Source organism: Porites lutea, chromosome 3 (genome assembly GCF_958299795.1).
Source record: "Porites lutea chromosome 3, jaPorLute2.1, whole genome shotgun sequence".
NCBI lineage: Eukaryota > Metazoa > Cnidaria > Anthozoa > Scleractinia > Poritidae > Porites > Porites lutea.
The window spans coordinates 48,257,565-48,285,210 of NC_133203.1; the positions used below are offsets into that span (position 1 = coordinate 48,257,565).

Consider the following 27,646-nt stretch of genomic DNA (forward strand, 5'->3'; position numbering starts at 1 on the left):
CCAAAAATTAGCAATTTGGGGCAGATTGTCTCTGAGATATTAACCCAGTTATGCTCCGATGACTCCATACAAATCCTTCTAAATCTTACCTGGTTCCTAATCTTATGAACCAAGCCAAATTTAGAAGGATTTGTATGGAATCGTCACAGCATAACTGGGCTAATATCTCAGAGACAATTTGCCCCGAATTGCTAATTTTTGGCGAGTAGGCGTCTTGGACGTTGTTCTTTCAGAATATCTTAACAAATCCCATAATTTCACAAATTTCATTTTTATGACGTCATCACTTCGGTACTCTATTCGCCGTGCCCACAAAGAGTTTCGTGTTCCACCGCTTTGCCGACGTATTGTTATACATATATATTTTTTATTTTCGAAATTAAAAAAGATATGACTCTAAGAGCTCAACATCCTTTGTCCTGTTAAAAGTGTTGCTTCCATCTTTTCATTTACTTTACAACGTAATAAAGGCTTGTTTAATTTTATTCAGGTTAGGAAAGGGCAACGACACATCGATCACTGTCGTTTTCTTTATCTTTTCCTGGTAGTTTGAATAGCTTGATCGCCAGCCTAGTTATGAACTTTGTTCCTTTTCTTTCTTTACTAGTTCTTTCCTGTTTTTTATTTGTTTTTGCTCCCACCGACTTACCGAGTGACCCACTGAAATAGCGATTAGAGAACGCGATTGATCGAAACTTTTTCTTTTCAGCGAATGATTTCCTCTACACTTCGACTCATCCAGTACTGCCGCAGCGAACCATTCGGTAAGTAAACCAAACCTTAAGGCTACACCTAGATTGAAACACATATTAACAGCCCTGCTCCTTTTCTTATTAGGTTTAAATTTCGGAATGCTGCATCAAATCGCCGGTGCAGAAAAAAGCATTAAAGTGATTACTGCTTTTGTATGGCTGTTTGACGTACTGCTAATTCCACACTCCAGAAACCCGAAGGGGAAATGGATCGTTTGGGTGGACAAGCGTTAGTCCTGATTGGTCGATAGTATTCAAGGCAACTATTAACCAATCAAACCCAACACTTATACACTCAAACGATCCCCCAAACAGTTGAGCCCAAAGGTTGTACCCATTCCTCTTACAGTATAGTTTCTGGACAAGGGGATAGTGGACGCGCTATGAATCATGGAATTAAATTTTAGCATTTTCTTATTCATTTCTTCCCAGCGGCAGATCCACCGGCATCCTCTACCAAAGTTATTCAAGAAATAACCATTTTTGTAAGGTAAGGAAGTCTTTCAATATAATTTGTATAGGTAATAGTATGATTTGTAGTGATATTTGGCATAGATACCACGAGTGATATTTCGAAATTGTTATACGTAATTTCACGAGCCATTAGGCGAGTGAAATTTGAGACAATTTTGAAATATCACGAGTGGTATTTATACCAAATTATCACGTACAAATTAATCTGCTATTATTTGTTTATACTACTACCCGCAAAAGGTTTGTAATTCTCACACGTAAGTATTTCAAATTAGGCTGAAATACCACTGCTCTAGGCCAATCAAATTGCAGAACGAATTTCTCATGTAGTAGTATAATCATGGAAATTACATGTGTAACGTTTTATAAAGTGCGTGTCATGATTAAAAATAAAGGCAAGGAATGAACTGCAGCTTGTCATTAAACTGTAGTTCTTTTATTTATCATAAACTACTAGTTTTAAATATTAGTTTTTACTCATAGCAAGGACCTACTTGTTGTTCAAAGACAAATAGTGCTTTCAGGCTGCCTCCAGATTGAAACAAAGTGCCGGCGCCTTTAACGTTAATCCTTTGCTCATGTCATAAGAATTTGTGGCCAAATTTTTCTAAAAAAAAGAAAAAGCAGCAAGTTTCTGAAACAACACTGATTAGGCTTTGTGACCGAAAAACGATTAAGTAAGAAAAAACAGGAAAAATAGTCGTCCCCGGGTGGGCTTGAACCACCAACCTTTCGGTTACTAGCCCAGTTGGGCCTAACAGCCGAACGCGCTAACCGATTGCGCCACGGAGACCTCTGAGAACCCTCCAGGGTGCAAATGATATTTTGTTTTTTTAACGCCTTTTCCATCTTGACTCGTTCCCGCTGAATGGAAAGTAGACGAAATGATGGCAATTTTAGCAAGAATGTAATTGCCTGTTTGCAGAGCAGAGGTATTCAGTTTTTTAAACAATAAGCCCGAAAACAGAAAATATTGACTTAATAGATGGAATTTGGCATATTTCCTTTTTTCTTACCTATTTCTCTTTGTCTTGTCTCCAATCATCATCATCGTCTTTATTACATTAGTGGACTTATTATTATTGTTAATATTATTATTATCATTATTATTATTAATAATATTAAGCTAGACAGGTTTACTAGCGCCGATTATGGCGTTTAGGATCCTTTATAACTTGTGTTTCGATAGCCCTTTGTCTCACTTTTGTTTCCTAGGAATCTTCAAGTGATTGACAACCAACGTACTCTCACCCAGCTCTCTCACAGATTGGAGCCCAGGAAAACATAATACTACTGCGACATCCGGGAAACTAAACGTGTAGAACGGCTTTGAAATCGATTAACATTAACATCCTTTCCTTGTACTCTTTAGTAACTGGAATACCAAGTAACCATAAATTAATTTTTTATGTATATCGCTAACCGGATTTTTGAAAACGTTTGCACCAAATATACCCCTTCTTCCGTCAAACGGTTTTTCTTTGTTTCGGTCTCTAAAGTAGCCATTACAAAAAATAGAGTGCAGCCATTTTTTGTTTCCCTTCTCCTCCTTTCTTCCTCCTCTCCCTCTCTTAGTTTAATTCTCCTTTCCTTTTCCTTCGCTGGTGTGATTTTCGAGCTTATCGGGCGTAAAAAAACTTGCCTTTTGGCCCTTTTTTAATCAAGCTGCAAATTTTGCTGGGTTCGTTTTCAAAAAATCGGCTAGATATATTTTGACATGAAGCCTTATCGTCTTGACGATGGCATTGAAGCACTTTTCACAATGGATTCTACCGCTAAGATTTGTTACAGGCGAATCTTTAGTCACAGGTTTTTCCGCATTTGTAACGCTTCTCACGGACTAAAAATTTCACTCTCACTGGATCATCATCTGATATAACTGGTCCGTTTGAGTGACGTGAACACACGAGGAAGACCTCCTTTCTCCTTTTTTTGTTTTCACTTGGATGCATCTTCTTAAAATTCTTAAAGAAATCACTTACTTTTGGCAAATTGAGTGAGGTAAAGTAACCGTAATGAAGTTTGAAAGAACTTGATATCTCGTTTTTACTGCCCTCGCGACTTTCGCGGTTCAGCGTGAGCTCTCTTAACAATGACGAGGTACACGCAGAAAATAATTCACTTTTGGTAGTATGTAGAAAATGCTTGTTTAGGCAAGTGTGATTGGTACTCTTTTGCCGCACAAAGCCTTGGAACATAGAGAAAGTGTGCAGTGGAGAAGTGCTTCTTGGTGACATCACCATTCAGTTTAAGTAGCGTCCAGGCTTCGGGCAAATATAACACCCAGGCATGAGTTGAAGATCAGAGGAATTAAAAAAACATATGAAAGGCCCAAAGTTCTGTAAATATTCCAATCAGGGTTGCTTAGTTTGTTCAGATGAACGTTAGACCCTCTATGAAGTAACATTTATTGAAAAAGGAATTCACTTGTTTAAATTAAAGCGGATCTTCTTCTCAAATATTTTATGAGAAAATTTTATTAATTACTATTCTAGTATGGAGATAAAATGGAACAGAAACTTGTAAGACAAACTGTCTTCAAATAAAATAAAATAAATAAAGTGCATGCCAAGTGTATTATCGTTGAATTATTGTTGAGCGCGCGAGAATACGAAGGAAGGACGTCGAGCGATGGACGAGGAAAAGGCTTTTTAGCGCCCATCCACACTTAAATCCGTACAAAGTTTTAAACGCCTCTTTTTTGCCTACCGTTGAAATCAACGTGAATTGCGCACGCTCGTACTGGTCACGTAAGTGCATGCCTTGAGGACACTCGTAATTGATCGCCGGGATTGACTTCTATGAAAATAGAGTGTGGAAATGTCATGAAATTGAATAAAAGGCGAACGTTGATAATTTATTTATTTATTTATTATTTTTAATGAAAGGCGGAAAGGGGTTCTTTTTCCAGATTATCCTATAAAACGACTGGGAGTTTCCCGAGCTTATCTGCTGGATGCTAGGAAAACTGTTATCCGAGTCTTCAAAGAGCTACGCTTTTTTAACATCTCAAGGATCACGGAGAGACGCACCTTGTGACTGATCCTGACGGAGAGTTTATGAGTCGTTGACTCCTCAAACGCCTCTTTGACTTTCCCTTGTTTAAATATTACAAGTGCAGAAATTTGATGCAATATTCTCGCTATTAATATCTGAAAGGATACCATTTTCTTTGAAAGGTATATAGAGCGAGCTGGCTAGGAGGGGGACTCCCATTTTTCGTAAGATAGTCAGGATCGAGCGCTCATCGGTAAGGGTACCCTCCCCCGCAGGCGTTTTTAGGGGAAGAAATACGAGCTCTCCTAGAAACGCCTGCCGAAGGGGGGCTACGGTACGGGCGGCCATCTTGGTTTCATACGGTACCGAGGAAGCGAGTTGGAAGCGAGTGAGTAGATTTGACACTCACCCAAGATGGACGCCCGTAGCGAAAAGCCCTCGATCTCGACGATCTTACGGAAAAATAGGGGGACTGTCACGGTCTGCTCCCATCTCAGACCACATCAGGCTAATTGGAAAATTCGCCAAACATATATGACGTACCTATCTCTGAAGTTCCCTGAAGGCGGTAAACTTTACGGTTGCTAGGCAACGTAGGCGAGTGAAAATCAAAATGGCGGCGGCCACTGCTCGGCCAATTCCCGTCGTTAATAACGTTATGACAGACGAAGACTTAGACAATTTGCGGACGGATGGAAAGGTAAGAACCATTTTTATGCAAAGGTGTTAAAATAACCGACAAAATTAAGAGATGATTTGTTGTTTTTGCAGCATTCCGGTAAGCTCGTACCAGTCAGTGTGGTCAAAACACACAAACTTCTTACCGATAAACATTCGGTAAGTTTGAACACGATCATTATTTTAAGTCCTTGTAATTGCACATTTGTCTTTTGCAGTTTTAAACTGACTTTTAGCGGTTCAGTTAACAACGTCAAGTGTACAACTTGTTGTCCAAGCTGCGTGCAAAATCTTGCAGTACATTCTTGACAAATTCTTTTTTGAAGTGAACATTTTCCAAAAAACTCTGTTGTATAGTTTGTGTTAATGGTATGGCGTATTTCCTTTTTCCCCTTAAAACGTTATGTTGATTCTTAAAGACGCTTTATTGTAACTTGAATTTTTCTTTAAACAGAATGAACTTGTAGATCGACATGTACGAGCCGTTCACAGATTAACCAAGTACTTTTGTCATGGATTTGTATCCTTTAACCCAATAAATTGTTACGTTGTATTCCAAATTAAACCACGAGGGTTTCAGTTTACCTATATATACATGTTTCAGTCTGTCCCAGTAAATTAATATGGTCAAACCTCTGTAATAAGCAGCCATTCCTTTGGAGTTCCCAGCTTTCAACCCCTTCTCCAGTCTGCAGAGTATGGCAGAACTCGACGAGATCTCGTGCATGCAGAGCCAATTTTAGCTGCGTGCACGGTGTGCAATACAATTTGTTATACCAGAATACGGGTGCATGCCCATAGAGAGGCTCAGTATTAGAAGGATCCAAGTTTTAAGCGCATTTCCAGCTGTTTTAGATGACCTAAATATCAAATTTTCCCGGGGGAGAATGCCCCTGGACCTCCCCAGTATGTTCATGCTTCACCGTTCAGTTCACTCCAAAGAAGGGCTACAAAGAAGATTACAGCCAAATTTTCAGTCCGATCATTCATATATAACCTCACCATTTTGTTGAGAAAGCAAAAGTGTAAGCAAGGGATGTGGAAATTATGTGGAAGAACTCAAAGGTTATGATAGGTTTGGCTAAAAATATCATGGCTATGCCCTTGTAAGTCAGGTGCAAATGTCTTAGGCCCAATGCTGCCACGTTCAATGCTTAGTATGATTTTGGTGAATGCAATAAGCTTTTAAAAAAGGCTTGTGTGTGCACTTGCCATACTCTGCATACTGGCTGCTACTATAGCTGGATTTGTTTCCCAGTAGTCCCAAGTTCAACTCCTCAGTCATGCTAATAAATAGCTAGCCCAAGAATGCAGGTATATTTCTAACTGTCCCTTCTTTCTGCCTGAAAAGTAATGCCCATTTCAGATGCTGTACTTCACATGACCCTATCGAATTCAATGAATTAAGTCATGATTGTGAATAATTTACAGCTTCGAATCAATTCAGAATGGTTAATTTAATTTGGATTGGCTAATAGCCAACTGTGCCTGTGGACCAGCGTTGATTCCAATACTGAACTTCATATGAGCTGAACCAAATACATAAATTTTGTAATGTATTTGTCCAAAATGTGCATTTTTCTTCTTTCCATGTTGTGTTGTTGTATAATTGAGGTGCATCCTTTATCACTTTGTGGATATTCACCAGTATTAAGAATGCACGTATACATGTACACATGTCACATGTTAACTGAAGCCATTATGGTCCTATCATTTGGTTTTTCCTCAAATAAAATGTATTTATAACGTGTATGCCTTGACTTGACACAAAACAGCTAATGAAAGATGTTGACTTGGTCTGTGATATGATCACAGTTTGCAGGGAAAGGTTAGAGAGTAACCGGCAATATGAGAGTCCTTTGTGTGACTTGATAAAAGTTTGTGGGTAAGTAGTATTCTTTTCAAGGTACAGTAAACATAAGGGAGAAGTTTGGTTATGCATAGAAACATATCAAGGATAGAAATCTACAAATCCAAGTACTGTTTGCATATTCTACACACAGATACAGAAATACTTGTGAAACAAAATTTTGCACTGTTATCTGTGTTGATTAAGTCAATCTGTACCTTGCAAGCAGAGGCAACATTTTTGCTGTGTAAGCTGGCATGCGTAAAGTAGCCTTTGCCGACAACCGTTCAATTTTCTATCGTGCATGCCCAAAATTTGTCATGCGATTGGCAAGCAAATTAATTGTCAGATCTGTCATCAAATGGTGCAAGTTTTGCGAGAATGAAATATTGCGACAACTCTGACCTGCTACATAAGACTCATGCAAGACTTGCGCAACGATCTCAACCGGTCAAGAACAGGAAAAAACCTTTTTTTTTAATTTATTCATCCATATTTCTGGACGGGTTTGAATGGTTGTCGGCAGAGGCTACTTTTCGCACAACAGCTCACACAGCAAAAATGTAGCCTCTGCTCGTAGCATAGTCAATCTGCCACCATAAAAATATAGTAATAGTAATAATAATAATAATAAAAGATCAAAAACTTTTTCAAAAATTATTACTATAAATTATTTTAAATTATCTACTTTTTAATTATCATCTCAGTTGGTACAACGACTATTCCCCTCCTTTAGTAGCTTGGCCCTGCAATTGCTTTAAAATAATATGGAATCCCTTTATTTTATTTTTATTTTATTGCCTGAATGATTGTGAGTGATTAAAGTCTAAAACAATATTACAAAAGATATACCATTTACATTATTTTTAAAAAAATGAGACACATCCATATAAGTACATAATAAAATTTTATCGTTAAAGTTATTGTTTGTATTAGTAGAAAGCTACAATAATCAATATCTACTCTTCTGCTTAATTTTAAAGGAAGCCATTTTTAAAAGAAAAGACTTCAGATGATGCCACTTATGCTGAGTCAATTATAAACCTTCTCACTGAGTTGGGTAAGAGTTGGATTTATTTTTCCACATTCTGTGAAGATAGAGTTATCTAGGCTTCAGTTATTTAGAGTCACCTTCAACCTCCAGAAGTAAAAAAGGTTGCCATTGAAATATACAAAAATTTTGCTTAATTGTACCCGTATGGAAATCCATTTTTTGAATGCTACAACCCTGTTGTAGAGTCATTAAAAATGTGTAAAATGTCTGGAGTAATTTTGCTGATTTCTATTTGTCACTAACTTTATTTATACCCGCTGATGGCTCATTAGGCTGAATTGAGTAATATACAACAGCTGGGAGGAGTGACACTTACAAGTGAAGCTCACCTTCTAGAAAAAAGACATAATCGATAGTTTAGTCCAAAAGCTAAAATTGCAGCAAAAACACAAATTTGATAAATAATTTAGTCCAAAAAATAATAATTTAGTTCTCAATACAAAGTATCTTATTTCCCACCTCACTTTACAGGACACACCATGAAGATACAGAACATTGCTGTCCAGCTGCAGTTAGGAGAATCCTTGATACAATTTTACACTGAACATTCATCGGAAAGGCAGTATTTTGAAGGTAGGTATATGCTCATATATTTGGGATCATTATTTACCTGTACATGGCAATTTTTTAATATATTTTGGACTTTTAGCTTAAAAATATTGTCTAAGAAATTATTTCCAACAGTACACACAGTGTACTAGCTCTAGCAGTTGGTGGGTGAAGTAATAGGGAACTTTAGCAGTGACGACGGGGACAGCAGCAAGAACGTCAAAAAGTAATAGGTTTGATTAGCAAAACAACAACTAATAGCATGTGCAGCACACTTTTTTGTACATTTCTTTACTGCCACTGCACGACTGCGGCCTGAAAACCCTTAATTTCCCCTTTTTATGGCGGACGTAAACAAGCGACCACAAATTTTTCTTTCTCTTTCAAAACTTGCGTGTGGTCCTCAAGAAATCAACTCTAGGGAAATTTGCGTACATTTGATATTTTAAGCGAATTGGAATAAGCTGTCGTCACCGTTGTCAATGCTAAAACTCCCTAGTATAAAGCAAAAAGCACTTTTTATAGTTTGTATCAAGTTCCATGGTTGTTTTCTGGAAAGTACACATTATTATCATGGCTTGTTAGGGAAAATTCCGACAAGCGATATGGCCTTGAAACAGCAACATAGGATAGCAGAAATGGTGACAAACAACACAAAGATGGGTTGAAACTGACAGCGACAGAGAAAAATGCAAATACAATAGTAAAGTTAACCGACAGCAACCTGGCGTCCTCCTCAATACGTGAAATGACAGGTTTTGTAATTCAGACCAGGGACATATTACATAACCCCCCTAAGAGGGCCTGACTGTTGTAAATGTCTGCTGGTTAACTATTTATGGTATACCAGTGTGGATGCATGCAATTTTTATCTCTTTCCAGGCTACCAAGCCTCAAACTCCTCTTACAACGTAAGTTTGGTGGAAAAAAGTGGTGTTGCAAGAGCAGTTGTTGAGGTCAGTTGTTGAAGTCTCTGTTGATGTTTTAATCTTACCACATTGTCCAAACCTTTAGTCACTGTACTGATAGTGAATCCTTTGGGCATAATCGTGATGTCTGAGACATAACAATCATTTTGTTTCCCATCATTGTGTACAGTTTTATAGAAAATATAGATGTGTTTTATTAAAAACTTTTGTTTTGTTTTGTTTTTTTCATTTTAGAGTCTAGAACAGGTTGAAGATCTGAGTGTACGACTGGAAATTATGAAAGTTCTTCAGTGTTATTCAGCATCAGGTACAATTTTGAGTCATTTTACAGGTGTAGGTTTCTTGGTCCTTCTTAAATAAAAAGGAATATCCATTATAATTATTAAATTTTGGAAAAATTGTTGCAGGTATTAGGGGAGGATATTAGTTTGAATAGTTTATCACAATGATTAATCCACAAAGAAATGTGCCTTCTAATGTTTTTTTTTTGTGCAAGGGTGGATTGAACACCTAAAAAATATAAAAAAATTCATAGACAATCAGGAGCATTTCTTTGTCTGCTGTTAAGTTATTGCTTTAAGATTTTTTTTGTTTTCAGAGGTTTGAAAAATGTGTCTATGAATACAAATCTGAAATAGTTGTCATCAACACACTGTGCTTTGACAGACTTGAACTGTTGAAATGTCTTGCTAGACATTATTTGCCCACCTTACAATAAGAAGAAATTATTTCTTGGCAAAGTGTGAAGGAGCTCATTACAGTGAGAAATGGTTTAACATGGAAAATCATGTGTACAAGCTACTGAAAAAATCTTTCATTGAGCTCAAAATACTCTATTTTTCTTTGAATAAAGCAATTTAGAGCGTAATGTATTTTTTCTATATGTACAGGATGGTATCGTGCATTTGTTTATCTTATTTTGATGATTGTATATTGAACATAGATAAGCTTCTACAGAGTATGAGAAATATTATCTAATATTTTTGTATACTCAATCGGAAAAATTAGTAATGGATTCTATGTGTCATTACACATTTGGCTCAATATATTTGTCATAAAAAGAACACAGTATGTGAAAATAAAATTTGCATGTTCTTTATTTGTGTTTGCAGCTCTAAACTGTGATGACATGTTGTCAGTTAGTGCCGCAGGTTTGTTGTGCAGTGGCATGAACATTCCAGATCCCTCTGACAGGTGATTTTTTATCATGAGAAAAAAGATGCAATGTTTGTCAATACACATACACTGAAGGAATCTTATGAATCCCAGAATCAAGCCTGAAAAGTATTATTTTGATGTCTGAAGTTTATCAGGCTAATACTTCTTCCTTGTTTTTATAGAGAGGGTACAGGCAGGAATCCTTTGTACTTGCGGCCAGCATTGTTTCACAGACTGTGCTCTGTAACTGTACTCAGACTATGCACTGTTTAGGCTCACCTTTGAGTGAATGTAGCATTTGCTTAAATTTCCTAATAATCTTATGACAATAGCAATGGCAAAGTCTAGATTTTAACCAGTCACATTTCCTTTTTAGGGAAACTTACAGTTATTTCAGTGATGTTTACATAATTTTAGTGCTTGAAGAGAAAAGGTGTCTAGAACAATTTGTGTCTGCTGAGTTTGATAAACCAATTCACTAGAAGTGAGAATGGAGTAAAAAAGAATTGTTTTGTTGCAAAATTAAATGATAGCAATAAGTCGAGAGACAGCTGTACTCAGATGCTATAGTCCTTTTTTGGCCATTATATTTTCTGCCTTAAGTTTTTTGGTACTTCAATGTAAAATTGATTAGTCCCTCATGCTCTGATTGTTTTGGTTTTTGATCAACAGCCTCGCTTTTAGAACTGTGGAGATTCTCTGGAATTTGCTAGAATTTGGCTCTAAACAGGAGGTAAGAGTACATTATTTTAATGGGAAAAGTTATGTTTAACTTTGCAAGGCGAGAGAAGCTAGGAATTCCTCACATAAGCACAGAATAACAGGCTACAGATTTTTGTACTGTGTAAGTGCATTATGGTAATTCATTTTTTGAAACACCTTGTCTTATTCTCTGTCAGGTTGCTAATCAACTGAACTGTAAAGAGTGTATCAGGTTTGTTACTCAAATATCAGGTCAGTCACACTTTAGGATTTTATCCACAGACTCAAAAGTTAGAACCACCTTGTACAGCATAAACAATATTATAAGAAACTACTGCTCTGTAGCTTTCATGTGAATGGTCACACTTTAGGATTTAAAAGACTACATCACCTTACAAGACTACATCATTTACTCTGGGGATTAAAGGTTAAACCAGAACAAACTGGAACTAACTGCGCTTAAGGCACCCTTGGAATAATATTTGTACAAGCAGATATTTTCAACAACATTTTCACACCAGCTACTATTTTTCCCAGTGCAAGCTAGTTTCATTTTTGTTTCTAGTCATATATGTTTGAAGTTTTATCAAAATGTTTTTGGGTCCGTTTCAGTGCATTAAAAGATGCCTTTATCAAACAAATCAGAGATGGTTACAGTCTTGCTGACAGACAATTGAGGTAACACGACTGTAGTGTTAGACTATGACTCAATATGTCTCCACATCCTCGAATGGTTTAAGGTGCAATAGTGCAAGTGGGTAATAAGGTCTGTCTTAGGTAGTAACGGTGCCTTCACAAGCAATTGCCATTAGTTATTTGTTGACCTCATTTTTGCACTCATGAAGACAAATCCAGGTTTAACTGTCTCATCTGTAGTTTCTAACAGTTAATGTTTACCAGTATTAAACTCTTTTACTACTGAGGTGACCATAGCAAAAATGTGAGAAAAATTCCAAATTTTATTTTGTAAAATTAATGATGGACAAACCATAACACCATGAAAAGAACACCACTGAAGAGGTTTCATTTGAATGGTCATACTTTAGGATTTTGTCTGTAGACTCGAAAGTTAGTACCACTTACTAAATAAATAGTACTATATGAAAGTACTGCTTAGTCGTGTTATTTGTTAATCACAAAATGGTCAAACTTTAGGGCTTCACATGCAGACTAAAAATTGAAAATAAATACCTTAACCTAACTATAGTTGTAACAGTCATCATCAATAAATGGTCATTATATGTGAGATCTGTTTGTTTTGTTTGCAGAAATGATCTGTTAGTAATTTCATCACTGGTTGTGTCACTTTGTCCAACGTCTCCCTTTTTGGTAGGTTGATGAACTACATTGGCAGCAGTTGAAAGCTAAATATTAGAGAGTTGAAACAACGAGGTTTTTGAGCCACGCACGTCAACCGGAAGTGGAGTTTTTACACTCTTAGTCCGTGATTTTGAACAAATTCTGGGGCAAATCGTCTCTTTAAGAGTAAAGATACTTAGCAACACAAATTTGATAGCGTCAAGAGATGTTAAAATGGAAAAAAAGACTCAGTTCCGGTTGACGTGCGTCGCTCAAAAACATCGCTGCTTAAACTCCTTATTGCTACTAAATGAGAACAGCTCTTATTCAGTTCATGTGACTTCTTTATCATTCTTATTGTCAAAAAGTCTTTGTAATTATTATTTGTTATGGCTACAAGATAGAGGACTGTGCTCTAGCAGTACCCAGTCTCCCCCTGGTAATAAATACTTTGCCTCTTGGTAACAAAAAGGTGCAGTCTTTTTAACCCTTTTGGGTTCCTGCAATTTTGTTAGAGTTCAGCCTTCCTTCAGTTCATTAGTGGGGATTAACTTGTAAATTACCGTCTCAGTATACATGGCAATACATGGCTATACATGGCTATGACAGAACACGGACTTACAGCTGTTCACCCTAATGTAAAATAAGTCAATCAACAGGTATGGCTACCGACTTCTGAGTCCAGTTGCCGTCAGATATGGTTTATGAGAACACAACGTACACTAGGCCATCCAAACTTTGTAACAAATTCGTCCAGTTCAAAGCCTTATGTTTCCTCTTTACTTTGTAATATATCCCATCCCTAATGTTTTAAACTCTGATCGCTGCATCACATGTAAAATCGCGTTGCTTAATAAGGACATTTTTATTGTTTTTCAGGAAACTGGGTTTACAAAGCTGATAGTTGTGTTGGCGACTTTCACAGAGGGTAATAATTTTAATATGCATGCAGGGTTCTATCTAGGATTTATCGTTTTGGGGAGATGTCCCTAGTGGCCGATATCTTCCTAGTGGGGTCCGGGGGCATGCCCCCCCGGAAATTTTTTGAAATGAATATGCGCTGAGATGCAATCTGGTGCATTTTGAGACACAATCTTGAGAAAAATTACAGTGTATGCACTGACCTCATGGCGTCTGGATAATTTTTTCCCATATAGTTACTTATATACTGTAATGATAACAATCTTTTTGGGGGGAAGCTGGGCACTTCGGGGGGAAGCTTTTACCTCTCAAATACCCTACATACCCACTGTAGAACCCGGGCATGTGCACATTATGAGTGACTTCATTCACAGGAGAAAAAATCTTCTCTTAAAGCTTGATCAAAAGTGCTGCAAGAAAGTTCTTCTTAGATAACACTAATATAAATTTTACAGATTTCACAACATACTTAGTTTAAAGGTGTAAAATAACTTGTAAGTACATTCCTTTACTTTTGAAAGAACTGGCAGAGATTTCAGTGATGTCATCAAAATGAATGTAGCCGAAAGGAAAATTGTTTCAAGCGTCTTGACAAACCACTTTTCCAGTTTTTTGTTCTTCTTCCAGTTTGTCTGGAAGGAAAATCTTGACACAGGATGTTTTTGATGCATTTTATAAATCTTTGTTTTTATACTTGTCTGTTTCTTCCAGTTAAAAGCCATCATGAACTGGTTAGAAGTCTGAAACTCGACCAGGTAATGAAATTGACTGAATATGATTATTTTTCGTTTCTCTTAGTGCACTGTATCTCTGAAAATACTTCACCGCTTGTAATATAAAATGTTTATTTCAAACTTCAGTCAAAATAGGGGTCCTTATTTAATTCAGGGCGTTGTCGGGGGCTATCAGAAACCTTAATTTGGCAGGAAATGTGGTAGCGGAAGAAAGAGATCGTAGACTATTAACAAAGAATTAATGGTGGTGTAGCAAAAGTTTAATTTGTATCTGAGAAAGCGAAGGGAGATAAGAGGGCGCACGTGTGGGCACTAACCATTTGTTTGGGGAAGACGCTTATTAGAGTATGGTTTGTTATTCAAGGCATTGTGGTACTATGGAGTTTTCATATTAGTCAATGTAGGAAAAAATAATTTTTGAAGCTATAGACCGAAGCATTTCCTGAGAGGTTATTCCTGGTTTCTGATGTACGAAAAAATTATCCATCAGTGCGGTATTAAAATATATCAACCGTCCCCTAAATCAAACCGTTCCAGTACCCGACGTTATTGCCTCGTCTTTAGTCAGGAGTGCTAGAATTGGCATTCAGTCTCTCTGAACTTTTTGTAGGAACGCATATTCCCTTGAACAGCTGCCTGTTATTGAAGATGGTTGTGTTAAGTTTTCTGCTGATCATGAATACACAAGGCTGTTCAAATTAAAATTAACAGGGGATTTGTAGTCATAAATATCTAAGTACATGTATGGTGTTTTTTTTTTCTTTCTGGTAGAGTCATGAGGATTTTGAATTCAAGAAACTACTGATGAACGCTTTAGTGTTACTAAGCTCAGATTCAGCCAGCTTTCAGGTACATCAGCTTCACTTAATGCATGGACGATAACATGATGTGAAAATCTACAGTGTTTTGTAATTCATGACCCTTTTTTGTGACTCTGAAAACGGTCGAGTTCGTTACTGAGGTATTGATCCTAGCCTTGTGTCTAAAGCATGAAAGCGTCATGGCTGGTTCCGTTGCGGAAATTAGGTCCTCTTATACGAAGGGAAACTGTGACGCGTCTTATACATGAGTCACTTTCTCAAATACCATTTATGCGAGCATAGAATGGAAATTATCAGTTCCTTTTTTTTTCTTTCATTTTTATAGATTTTTTCAGAGGGCAGAGTCATTCTTTCACTGTTCTCGTTTGTGAGAGCAAACGATAGTTCTTCAGCGGTCGAATGGTCTCCCGCACAGTTTGAAGAATTGCAGCTGCAGGTAAACATTTCCTTACACTTACAATTGGCGACAAAATTGTTGAGACATTGTACTCAAATAGGGTAAATTCAGAGAACATAAGAATCCACACCCCTCCCCTGTCCCTTCCATTCAAAGTTGGGATGTTTCTTGTTTTCTAAAGGTAGCTTGAACAGTGGTACAACATTAAATGGAAGGGATGGGAGAGGAAAAGCTATCTTTTTCCCTTTTGAAGTCAGGAAAACGTCAAAAAATCCATTTAGGGCGAAGTGTCTCAACTCATTTTGTCGTCGATTGTAGATATTACAATAAACGTTTGTAAATATTGCGTTTTAAAAAGACTCAAGAATAGTTTCGAGATTGTGCGGTTATGTATTGTTATGCATTTATGCTTCACCATTTATAAGAAAAAACGCTCTGAACGGACGAGAACGGTTTTAAAAGTGGCAAGGTTAAATTCTCAGTTACAGCGGAATAAGACCTGACATATAAATTATGTTCAGTTTGAAAAGCAACAGATTTTTAGGAGAACCTAGCTTGGCTATAAATTAGTTTAGAAATCTCCCGCTGCTTTCGGTTTAAAATGGAAAGGAGGGACAAAGTTCGAGGATTGTCAACTTATCTTGAAAAGCTTGTAACCAGAAAGAGCCCCTCCTTGGAGTTATCAGTGACATTTTGACAATTGGTGAACGCTTGTTGTATTTGGCGAAAATATCTCGCTGGACCGATCGTAACGCCTCAAAAACCAAGTCAACATTTCACATGAACGCACTGATTTTCCCGTCCTTGACGCTGACTACGTGTACTTTGGCCGTGTTCTGATTGGCTTATTTGGATGTAATAAACTGAAAGGCCAAACAGAACGCCGAACAAGGCAGCACAATTTTCACTTGTACGCGTGGGTTTTTCCTGCGTTTGGCGTTAACTACATGTATTTTGGTCGCGCTCTGGTTAAAAAAGAAAATTCTGGTTTGATGTAGTTTAACGTTTTACTACCATGGATGATGTTTGTCTTCAGGCTCTTGATACACTGAGTGCTGTGGCTCCGCTTTGCTTGGATGATTACATGACTTGTCAGAGTAACACAAGGTTACTGATGCTCTTAGAGTGGTGTGTTGGACAAGGTAAACTGAGCACCATTATTCTCCAGTTATTATTTGCCTAGTAAACACCATAGAATGTACTTCACCAGTATCAACCAAAGAATGTACTCATGACTTAGCACAGAGATATTCCCCACGGGAGAGTGGATACAAGCTCTGGGTGCAGCGATTTCTGGGACAGTATGGATGGACAAGTGTTAATTATGATTGGTCGATGGTATCCAAGGCAACCACCAGCCAATCACAAGTAACACTTGTCCACCGAAACGACCTCAGAAATCGTTGTTCCGAGAACTTGTATCCATCCCACCTTATAGTTTCTGGAATGGGGAATACGAGGCTCATTTCATTTGAAAAAAAAAATACGGTCTTTTAACGAACTTCACCCATAGACCTGAAGACTAATTTACTTAACATCAAATCAAACGTATACTTTGATTCGGATCAAGATATTAGTGAAGATCCCTTGAAATATCTGACTAGGAAACTTCTGTCAAGCTAGTGTAGTCATAGACGAATTATTCCTTTTTAATTTTTCGTATATTTTTTCCCTCGCTCGTAGCTGACTATGGTGGTCATGGCAACAGTTTCCATGGTAGCGGTGGTCGAGGCAACAAGCGTTCCCAGATGCGGTTTTGTCTGCGGCTTATTAGAAGCATGGTATCTGTGGGTGATGATGCCTTGAACCAGGACCTTGTTGATCAGGGAGCAATCGGTCAAGTTGTTGGTAAGTTGCAGTTTTACTCAGGTAAGATATTTTTATAGCTTACAAGATAACTTGGGCATCATAGCACTTTGGGAAATGAATCGGGGAAACTGCCCTTTCCGAAAAGGGGGACGGAATTCTCTGGGTTACAAAACCTGTTGTTCTGTTGTATTGTAAGGTGGTTTAGATATTGTTAGTGTCTTTTGAGTCCGTTGTATCACAGTACGTCATTTGTTGATCTCAGTCGCCATCCGCGACACCAATGGATTGGTGCACACTTTCCATGATCATAGTGAAAAGTCAGGGGGAATCCCATTCTTTTTCATAGTCAAGGAATTTTGAAAACGTAACGGGAAATCTTAGTCCTGGGCAGAGTTATTAAAAAATCAGGGAATCTTTTGTTCATGTCGCCATATTTTAGATTCGTGAAGCCCAAAGAAAAAACAAAGAAACAAAAAAGCAGCAACAACTGAAAGTCCTGAAAAGTGAATAGTCCAACCTATATAATTTAAGCGATTGAAAATGAAGACATGAGTATTAACGGTCTGTAAAAGAATCTGATGAAAACTGAACGTCAAATCAAGGTCGGTGAAAATTGTTTGGATGTCAGGGAACTTTTTTATAAACATGCACTTTTTGCGCTTGCGAAGCGTAATGTCTTAACAAATCAGTGTTTGTCTCTCTGTGTAGGGATTCTTCTAAACGCCAGCACGAGCCCTGATGAGAATGATAGCATTGATGTTGAACTGCAGTGTGATATGCTGTTTATTGTGTCTTCCCTGTGTGAAGTAGACACGCATAGAAAGGTAAGACGAAGCTTGCAGTAATAGATAAAGTTGTTGTAAATACATGTGCGGAAAGGACTGAACTCAACTTCCGGTGCTTAATTTTCCACTCTGTTATTGGTTAATTCAGTTTCCAGATCTGCGGGCGCCGTTGTTACTGGCGTCTCTTTTGTCTTTGCTAAATCCGCCTACTGTTAGTGCAACTCCTCATACCACTTGGTAAGGCCCACACTGTAAGGACCTACCTACCCAGTGCCAGCCAGCAATTGTATCATATATTGATTGGCTTCATCCCTGGGTACAGCCCTTTTATATGTCTTACCCCATTGACGTTTCTCTATTATGTTCCCGGGGGGAAGGGGGCTACTTCCTATAGTGGCCTGTTCAGAGGCCCCGCACGGTGGGGGTACCCCAAGGACAGGGAAATCTCTCATTTCGGTCTGTAAAAAGACCCAGAAGAGTCTTCTGTCAAAAATGGTACATAAACGGGTAAAGGGTTGGACTCGGGGCGGACCCTACTCGTGTAAAACTTCGTTTAGTACCAGGGAATCATGTTGCCTTGTACATCATTCCTCTTGCATGAGCGCAGTATGGAAGGTAGATCAGTTCCCTTTTTCATTGATTCGTTACACCCTAGGGACTATATATGTTTTTCACGGCATGCATTATTAGCTAGCAACATAAATTAGAGGCGGACAGTTAGTCTAGACAGTTAGTCTAGTTAGCGAGTCAAGAGTCGAGTGCACGTTTGTTCTTCGGCGGATTTCAAATTACTGTATTTTGTGATTGTCCTGCTTTTCTACCACGGGGAAATTTTTAAAAGTTTTCTTAGCTACGCTTTCTTCTATCTTTCGCGTCTTCTTACCGTTTGTTGCACTTTTGTGAAACTTAATTATTTAAATCTTTTGTTTTCGTCTTTTTCTTTAACTAGTCAAACCGTTAGATGTTTTCATTCAATAAAAGATAACGGGTTTGAAGTACCCTTACGATCTCACACTAACTATTGTTGCAGGAACTGTTTGGTTCCCAAGGTGTTCAGGTGTTAGTTGAGTATCTAAAGAGAGATCCTGACAAGATTAACAGTCCCTTAGGACACCATCGGCTTCTTCTCTCTGCGGTGGACTGCGTCTGGTGAGAAGCTGAAAGTACTTTACTGATAGTTTTTAGTTTGTCTGAATATTTTTTCTTCCACAAGCCATGTTTATTTAAAAAAAAAAAACTCTTACAGCTCATGCAATCAAAGACAGAGGAAAAGACAACCCATTTACTTATACAGAAGAAAACAAACTTTTCATGATAGCATTTGACCTAATCTTTAAAACCCTCTAATCGTAGTTAACGGACAACTTTGAGGACAACATTTGCCAGGCCATTGTTTGATTTTAAAAGCCGCTAGATATTGGCTTCTCATCTTCGGCAGTGAACAAATCTGCGTGTTTCGTGGATCAGCTTCACTTTATAACGTCAAGAAGGAAGCACCGTTTCTAACATGATTTTTGTGGTTCGAATTTTTCTTTCGTTGAAAACCTGTTATCCAGTTGAATTCCTCTGTTTCTTTGTCTCAGATTATGACAAGAGATATGACACAGAGGAAAATAGAAACTAATTGCTTGAAAAATTTCGAACCTGTGCAATATGCATGATCGTTAGGATTCGCCTACAGCTGGTTTACTCTTTGGGTTCTTATATATCGTAAATATTGTTTTCCTTCAGGTCTGCGGTACTGGGATGCTATTTGACCGAACAGCTCTTCCTTGAGAACGATGGAATATTCCATCTTATGGATTTATTGGAGGTCATTATTGAGAAAGTTTGTTTGTTGGCATAAGACTAGCCAGGTGCTTCGTAAACGTTTTACAACCTTCGGCGACTGGAAAGCATGGTTTAAAAGCCTATCATTAATCTCACGCTAAGAGTCCTCGCGCGCGTTTAAAACACTCGCAAAATGTCCTTATTTAGGATCTTGCAAGTTATGAATGTAGATGAAGATGAAAACGTCTGTCTCAGAGATTGCGTGTTTGTTACACGGGACGATTCGCAACGACGATTTTTAGCGCAACTAGACTTCGCAATGTGGGAACAATGTTGAGACCATCGGAGACAACACTGCAACAATGTTGTAATGCTTTGTTGCGCTAAAAATCGTCGTTGCGTATCGCCCCGTGTACCATCACCTTCAAAATTGCGATAGCTTTGTAACTAAGACGTGCACTTTCATTACTAATTCCACAGCCACTCAGTAAAAAATCACTTTGCCAATCACGGTGTTTGCAATGCAACATGCAACATGTAATTCTCATTTTCGGAGACTGTTGTCGAGTCGATAATATTAATAATCACAGGGCATCCGCAGTAGGGAAGTGTCCTCAAAGCTGAAGTTATGTACAGGTTTTTAAGCCATTTGTGAAAGACGTTAATTTAAATCAGGATTGATTTGGTATATATTAACTTTGCCTACAGATCTGTCCCCTCACAATGCAAAACTTGGTGTTAGGATGCCTGGTAGATTTATGTGAAAATGTTAAGGTAACTGAATTAACTCCTTAGTTTGGTCATTTGAATGATTGATCAAAAGACGTTTAAACTGTTGCAAAGTTCTTTTTTTCTTAGTTGTTACAAGCTTTAAAAATCTCTACAAGGCTTTACTTCCAAATTAAAGAAACACAAATCTTGAACTATACCAACGGTCTTAAAGTTCGACTTGAATTTGCGCAACTGTACGAGGAATCTCCTTGTTGAAATAACCATAATAGCTGTGGTCACACTACAGACTTTTTGCCTAGGTAAACACGACTTGTTGACAGTTTACCTAGGGAAACCTGATTTTTTTAAGTGTGACCGATTTTCCCTAGGTAACTTACCTCGGGGAAATTTTATCTTCTGGGTCTTGGATATGTCTCGAAAACAATAGAGATTACCTTGAAAGTTGTAAAGTTGGAACTAAAAGTAAATTTCATCTTGCATTTTCGATTTCCTGAGGGTTTTTTTGTATCAAAAAAGTATATTTTTTGTGGACTGGTAAATTATATTCTGTTCAGGAGCTTTTTTATCGAGCATACCTACGTTGTCTGGATCTTTTCAGGCCCTCGCGCATGTGCAGTCGTGGAGAGGGAAGAAGCAGATTTCAGCTGGTAAACTGTTGGTGGAATTATGGAAAAACGAGGAGTCTAACATGGGCGTAACGAGAGACAAAACTGGAAAAATGGCCGGTAAATACTATTTGTTATTTTGATGAACTTGTCAGTCTTAAAGGCCGATACAAACGAGGGGTTTTGCTCCCGGAGCAAGCTCCAGGCTCATTTTTCACGTGTCAGTACACACGAGGGAGCGTTTTCAAGGTCGCTCAATTTGCCTCGGGAGCTTGCTTCCAAATATTTAACCGGTTAAATATCGTGGAGCATTTTGCGGGGTGGAAATTCTGCATCCGAGGATGATGTATACCCATGAAATCGTCGGTACACACGGAGGAGCTTGCTCCCGGAGCGTGCCCCTGGAGCATGCTCCAGTAGCAAAACCCCTCGTGTGTATCGGCCTTAACTTTCAGTTGAGTGATTATCTAGCCTGCGAATACAGCCGTCTCTCTCCTCTCTCCTCGCTCCTCGTTCCTCGCTCCTCGCAACTAGGGACGTTTAGCGCGTCGAGGAGCGAGAAGCAAGGAGCGAGGAGCGAGGACAGAGGGCTGTATTCACAGGCAAGTGGTTATCATTTCAGGGATTTTACCCATTGAAATGTATAAACCACACCGTACCCTTCCTTGGGAACTGTTTTTTTAGTTTGGAATGTCGATCAGATTAATTACCATCTAGGTAAACAGGGCTACTGATCTGACACTTTCTGAGGGGAAGAGAGAGTTTCTACAAAAAAGTTTTGAATTTAGCGGTGCTATGCTTTGGGACCAACTCTCAAATGAAGCAAAACTCGCCGAGTCACTCCCTTCATCCAAGAAGTTTATTAGAATGTAATTGGGTCTAGCTAAGCTCTATATTTTATAGAAGTCAATTAATTTTTATCCGTCTTTCTGTAATATAGTATTAGAAGTTACTGTAGTTTTATACTGTAATATACGGCTTTTAAATGTACGCGCGCCCTCCATGAAAACCAGCCGAGTGTTGTGGAGGCTAGCGTGTTTTCTCGTCCTTTTTACCTAGCTAGTACTTACCTACCCCACAGTCAAACTTACCGCCACCTTAGGGAAGACTAAGGTGGCCATTGTGGAGAAATACCCGTTTAAGAGTTTAAAACAAGAGGGAATGTAATCGCCGTAGCCAAAAAAGTGGCCGTTGTAAAGAGATTGTCGTTAGTAGAGGTAACACCATAGTGAATATGAAAACCAATTTTTGCATGCATTGCAGACCTACAGCGGCCTCTCATGGGAACAGTACAGGAACGCCAAGGTGTCATCCCGCTACCCGCTGACCGGCCAAGTCAGGCCATCGTGGATGTGTCTGAAAACATGAGAGCCAAAATCTACTCCATGTTTTGTAAACTGGGTATGTAACAGTTTGATCAAAAACGTTATTTACTATCACTACAGAAAGAGACAACGCTTATAAACTAGCAACCAGTTCGAAATAACAGAAAAATCAAGGAGGCCATCCATATTAGACCCCTGCGTTCAACCCTGGTTATGAACTTCCCGCGATTCTTAATCATTCGTTGTTACGTGACTAATTCACGTAACAACACTGAGTGTTTATTGCTGGTGAAGACTGTGCGATACAGTCGAAAGCTCATAGCTACTGTACTAAAAAAATCTGAGTCCTTTTGAGACTAGGATTTATTTTTCAAACCTGCTTGAATTGTTTTATCTCTTTTCTTTTTTTTTTCAGGTTTTAATGCAATTCCTGGTTTATCAACCATGGATTATGTGACCGTCGCCGTGATTGAGAAATACCTCGATTTTAAGGTGAAAACAGAATTGCTCAATTGAGTACCTTAAAGGTGATGTTACACAGGACGATTGACGATTCGCAACGACGATTTTTAGCGCAACACGGCGTTGCAATGTTGGATCAATGTTGTGACTAACGCGGTGTTGCAACAATATTGCAACGCTGTATTGCACTAAAAATCGTCGTTGCAAATCGTCCCGTGTAACATCACCTTAAAGGGACTTTGCAGTCACGACTGTCTAGTTTATTTTTTTTATAATGCCAAGTACACGTCCTTATTTAATCGCTATAAAAACTGAGAAACAACTAGTGAATGGCAAAATCACAGCCTGTGTCAAACAAATATGTCTCACAAGCATTATTTCAAACGTTACAAACAAATAAGAAGAACTTTTGAAAACTTTTTGTTGGCGGTTTTGTTGGGAGCGTGCGCGCGAACGAGCGAGAAAGCCGCGAGAAAAGTAGCTGCTAAACAGCCCGCGGGAGCGGCCAAACAACCTTGCCGATTATTCGCGCTCCCCTTCGATAACAAGAGAGTCAGCTAGGCAGGCTATAGTCCAATGAAAATTGAATAACCGAATAAGTTTTCATTGTATTGTGTCTAGATGTTAGAAGTATGGAAGGAGATTAAAATGGAGCTGGAGCTAGAGAACATCAGACCTGTTTCTCCAGACGCCGACTCCATGAACGAGATCACCAAAATACTCAACGATAGAGCTGCTGGAGTGTCAGCCACTCAGGTTAGTTATCTTGAGGGAGGGGAGACTAGGGATGTAAATGGAATAAACTAAAGGAGAGGTAGGAGAGACTAGGGCTAACTATGGATGCGATGTTAGGACCGGATTCATAAAGCCCCGGCCCGTAGTTACGATATGTTAATATTATTGTTTCTTTGCATGAGGTAATTGTTATGAAACAGTAGTTATGTATTTTATTACATTCCACACAAGATTTATGTTTGAAGAGTTTCGTTTCGAAGAGTAATTTATGACTAGCTTCTAGCTAGCCTCACACTGAAAGCAAACAGTATCAAAAAAAATAATTACCGAAAAGGGTTCATATAGTCACCCGCAGGATTCCAACGACTGTGTGTATATCGTGAGACCACAAACAAAGAGGTTACCTTTGGCCAATGACAACGAAGGACCCAGACGCCCAACCAATCCGAAAAAACCATGCTGTAGGTTCCGAGCGCGGGAAAAATGCTTGTAAGCAAATCACGAATCACGTGGGTTTGGGTTTTCTTTCTTGAACCCGGGCCACGTTGGTGGGAGGCGAGAGATTTCACCACTGCGTAATCCTTGCTCCCCACTTTCAGATTTTGTGAGCGTAGTGCGATCAGCTCAGTTTTTGCTGAGTTATAACAGAAACCTCATAAGTGGCTTCTGGGTACACTTTGTAAATGTGTTTGTTTTTCGTTGTTCAGGATCAGCTGTTACAAGCGCAGCGAAATCAGGACCTTATTGAAGAAGAGGAATATTATGATTCGGTAAGTGTTAAAATCGCCTATTCTGCTCGAAACACTGCCGGTAGAATTTATCCAAATCTAATGTAAATCTTTCCATGTGTATTCTCGGTTAATTTTTTTTTACTGCATTCCTCTTTGCTTTCAGTCGATTCTGATCTCATCTGCCTTCCTTTTAACTATAGTGATAATTTTATTTTCAGATAAAAGAGAACCACCGCCAGGAAGAAAAAGCGCTCAACGATTTCTCCGATTATGTCAATCGAACGTCTGACTACACAGTTCTCACGGTGGGTGATTGTTTGAGAAGTCTTGTTATCGGATTGATTATTTCCTTTACTGTTTAGGTTCAATACTGACAGTATAAAGCAAGCCACCCCCCCGCACTTATAAGCTCTCCCCGGTTATAGCCCCATCTACCCGTAAACAAATAAATACTTCCGATTATAAGCCCCCCCGGGATATAAACCCCCCTCCAGCTTGTAATTAAAATTAATTCGATATATTATAAAGTTTTGAAGCATAAGTACAAACCAGTAAATGCAAAACATATTTCGATCAGCACTGCTGTAGCTTGTTTCCGAAGCGCGTTTTCTCTTCCGGTTGTAAGACCCCGCGGATATAAGGCCCTCTTTTTATAAGCCCTAAAAACCAGGGCTTATTAGCGGCAGATTAGGGTTGTCGAGTAAGGTATTTCCTTTTTTGGAACACTTACAATAATCACATTGCTTGTTTTGAACCGTCCGCAGGCTGCGAAGAGAAAACAGCTGAGTGCTATAGAAGCGTCCAGGCTCGATCATAGTGATCATTCCAAGTAAGTTTTCCTCTGTGTAACTGTTTGTGTCACTGATGTTCTATTGAAAACAACTTGTACAGGACAGGTCTATCGATTTGGGCTCGAACAACACTCACTCTGTGAGAAAAAAATGCACTTTTTTGGAGTGTTACGTCTCCAACTGGAGACGGGACCGCCATTTTACGTGGTCATCCGAGCCGCGTTAAGGTCTAGCCGCTTGCACTGTAAAAGGAGTACCTTCATTTCTCAGTCTTTTTGACCCTGAGCATTGGTCCCGCCCCGGGATTCGAACCCGCGACTTCCCGCTCTGCAGTCAAGCGCTCTACCGACTAAGCTAATCCTGCCGAGAAGTGACGGAAATAACTGTGTCGTCCCCAGGCTCCACTCTCTTGCAGTAGACGAAGAACGTAGGGTGTCATGAGAACATGAAAAACAATGCATACAATAATACCCATGATACCATGCGCGACGGGTAAAAGCAAGGAGTGTGGCCCGACAGAGAGGCAGTTCCCAGGAAAAAAAAGTCTCTGGAGGCGAAGAGGCAAAGAGAAGGTCCAGAGTCCTACTCTGCCTGTGAATGAAATTACGCGCATCGCTTAATTTTTGGGAGTATATTTTGTCTTGAACACTTAAAATTTCTGCGTCGAAATTTCTGCGTCGAAATTTCTCTCCCTGAAAAAAACTATTTCAGCTGTTTGTTAAGATTCACAGAAGAGTCGACGGCTTAAATAAACTTGCCTTTTTGGCATGTCTAATGATTTTTCGTTTTCTTTGATTTTCAGAGAAATTACGCATGACACATTACAAGAAGACCTTAACACGACTGTAAGTAATCGCAAAGGAAAAACGTTACTGGAAAAAGTTCCAGTAACTGTCTCTCAAATCTCAGCTCTCCGTTAAAGGCTCTCTTTTTTCAGCTCAATTCTTTTAACAGCTACCCACGCAGCAGCGTGCATATTTTTCTGTGACGCCAAAGTATTTAAAGACTCTGTTTGGTATCAGTTTGTCTACATACTAAATAGTTAAAATACTGCCTTGTACAGGAAAAAAGCCCACTGCTTTAACATACTGCTAAGCAGCTCAGTTTGATTTAAATAGTTACATTTCAGGATTTCATTCACAGACTCAAAAGTTGGAACCTCAAAAGTTAGAATCTCGTTGAACAGCATAATAAACAGCACCCCAGAACCCAGACAACTAGTGTTCAATAGTTTTCTTTTGAATGGTCACACGTGAGGGTGTCGTTCACAGACTTAAGACTCTACAACATAACGAAAGGACACCTCCCCAAACTCAGAGGTCGGTAACACAAAAACGAATTGTAACGATAAGGGCCCAGTAGCGGGTATCAAGTCATGAAGCAAAGCAACTAAAAAATATAATTTTATGCTTGTGTTTAGACCTTCTGTGGTAGACGCGTAGAGATCGAAAGCACACCACTTGAAATAACCAGAGCTTTCATGAACATAACAGTAAGCGACGAGGATAAAAAGGCGCTTGTTGTAACGGTAGGTACCTCAGTATTGAGGGTTTAGCCTTCGATCCCTCATCATAAAGTGAAATTGGTGTTCCCGCGCGCGAGCACTGGTCGTGAAGTGCAGTAAGACTCACGCGAGTGAATGCGGTGGTTTGGTGCATGCGCATCGCGTAAATAAAACAAATGCCCCCACCTTTCTTAGTGTTAGGGGCTGTTTACATGGAGGGTGAAAGATCCTAAAACGAGGAACAACTTTTCATGGGGTTTACATGCAAAAATTGCGGTCCGTATGCTTATGAGCGATTAAAGATTACCCACTGAACGACCGAACGACTCGCCGCCATTTTTGTGCGGTTTGTCCCTAATATTAGGATCTTCCTAGTGAAAGCAGTTTACATGGTACTAGGATCTTCCTTCCTCTCAGCTAGGAAAATCCTAGTACAAGGAAGATCCTAGCGCTAGGGACAAGTACAACCCTTCGCATGTAAACTGAGTACAGAAAACATATGGCGCTAGGATGATCCGCCTTCTAGGATCTTCCTCCCTCCTTACAGCCCCTTAGAGTAGTTTGAAGTTGGAGGTTTTAAAGGCAGTGGCTTTTTTTTTTCTCTGTTGCAGTAATTTAAAGCTGAGTCATTTCACCGATAGAGATTACTTGCATGTAAAGAAAAATTGCGAGGCAAGCATGTATTCCATACTTGTACATATTCATACGACAAATGTATATTGTAAATAGTAGTTTTCAGAGTCGTTGATTGTGGAATGCCGAGATTTTAGTGATTTGTTTGCAAGCCGTGTGTACGTATCGATCCATTTTACCACAATCTCCATTAGCTAATCTGCACGGGAAATTTTGGTGTAAGCCTCACATAAACAAGTTTTGTATTGTTGTGTATATTGTACAAATTAAAACCAAACAGTAAACTACGTATTGTTTGAATTGTTCATTTGTTTTTTCTTTGAAGCATAAGTACATGGCCTCACGCGGTCTTTTAATTAACATAACTTGTAAATTCACAAAGCATAATCTATCAATCTTAGTTCTCTGTCTTTTTCAAAGGAGACCTCCCTAAAGCGGACACTCAAGAGT

General features: G+C 38.9%; 2 protein-coding genes and 1 non-coding gene across 4 annotated transcripts in view; 2 read left to right on the forward strand and 1 right to left on the reverse strand.

The window, feature by feature from the left end:
• The window catches only part of LOC140931319 (rap guanine nucleotide exchange factor 4-like), a 28,929-nt gene extending 24,811 nt beyond the window's left edge, over positions 1-4,118 (forward strand). The window contains exons 26-28 of one of the 2 annotated variants that reach the window (XM_073381103.1): positions 710-764; positions 1,185-1,242; positions 2,442-4,118. In XM_073381103.1, coding sequence (XP_073237204.1) covers positions 710-764; positions 1,185-1,242; positions 2,442-2,514 — 186 coding nt within the window. In that variant the 3' untranslated portion in view covers positions 2,515-4,118. Of the gene's footprint in view, positions 1-709; positions 765-1,184; positions 1,243-2,441 lie in introns of those variants that run through there. The other variant, XR_012164955.1, reaches the window with a different exon arrangement.
• On the reverse strand, positions 1,928-2,019 carry Trnan-guu (transfer RNA asparagine (anticodon GUU)). The gene is given in 2 exon segments: positions 1,928-1,963; positions 1,982-2,019. It is a non-coding gene; the product is annotated as a tRNA-Asn (tRNA).
• A 681-nt stretch (positions 4,119-4,799) lies between the features above and the next one.
• LOC140929850 (cilia- and flagella-associated protein 69-like) lies at positions 4,800-27,404 on the forward strand. Its single transcript, XM_073379550.1, has 33 exons — positions 4,800-4,923; positions 4,995-5,060; positions 5,356-5,421; positions 6,677-6,786; positions 7,734-7,810; positions 8,276-8,377; positions 9,236-9,309; positions 9,517-9,589; positions 10,395-10,476; positions 11,113-11,173; positions 11,340-11,374; positions 11,755-11,820; positions 12,411-12,471; positions 13,321-13,369; positions 14,074-14,117; positions 14,868-14,945; positions 15,243-15,353; positions 16,351-16,456; positions 16,998-17,162; positions 17,832-17,947; positions 18,939-19,057; positions 19,640-19,721; positions 20,387-20,452; positions 21,009-21,135; positions 22,279-22,416; positions 22,756-22,832; positions 23,424-23,558; positions 24,245-24,307; positions 24,487-24,573; positions 25,033-25,097; positions 25,862-25,904; positions 26,480-26,587; positions 27,175-27,404. The coding sequence occupies exons 1-33, from the start codon at positions 4,837-4,839 to the stop codon at positions 27,175-27,177; spliced, it is 2,742 nt and encodes a 913-aa protein (XP_073235651.1). The 5' UTR covers positions 4,800-4,836; the 3' UTR covers positions 27,178-27,404.
• The last annotated feature ends 242 nt before the right edge of the window (positions 27,405-27,646 follow it).

Bases quoted from the DNA above. Each gene is read 5' to 3' on its own strand.
- LOC140929850 (XM_073379550.1), top strand. From the start codon at position 4,837: ATGGCGGCGGCCACTGCTCGGCCAATTCCCGTCGTTAATAACGTTATG. The intron at 11,375-11,754 runs GTTTGTTACTCA...GGTCCGTTTCAG, and splicing joins AACTGTAAAGAGTGTATCAG to TGCATTAAAAGATGCCTTTA. The intron at 23,559-24,244 runs GTTAGTTATCTT...TTCGTTGTTCAG, and splicing joins CTGGAGTGTCAGCCACTCAG to GATCAGCTGTTACAAGCGCA.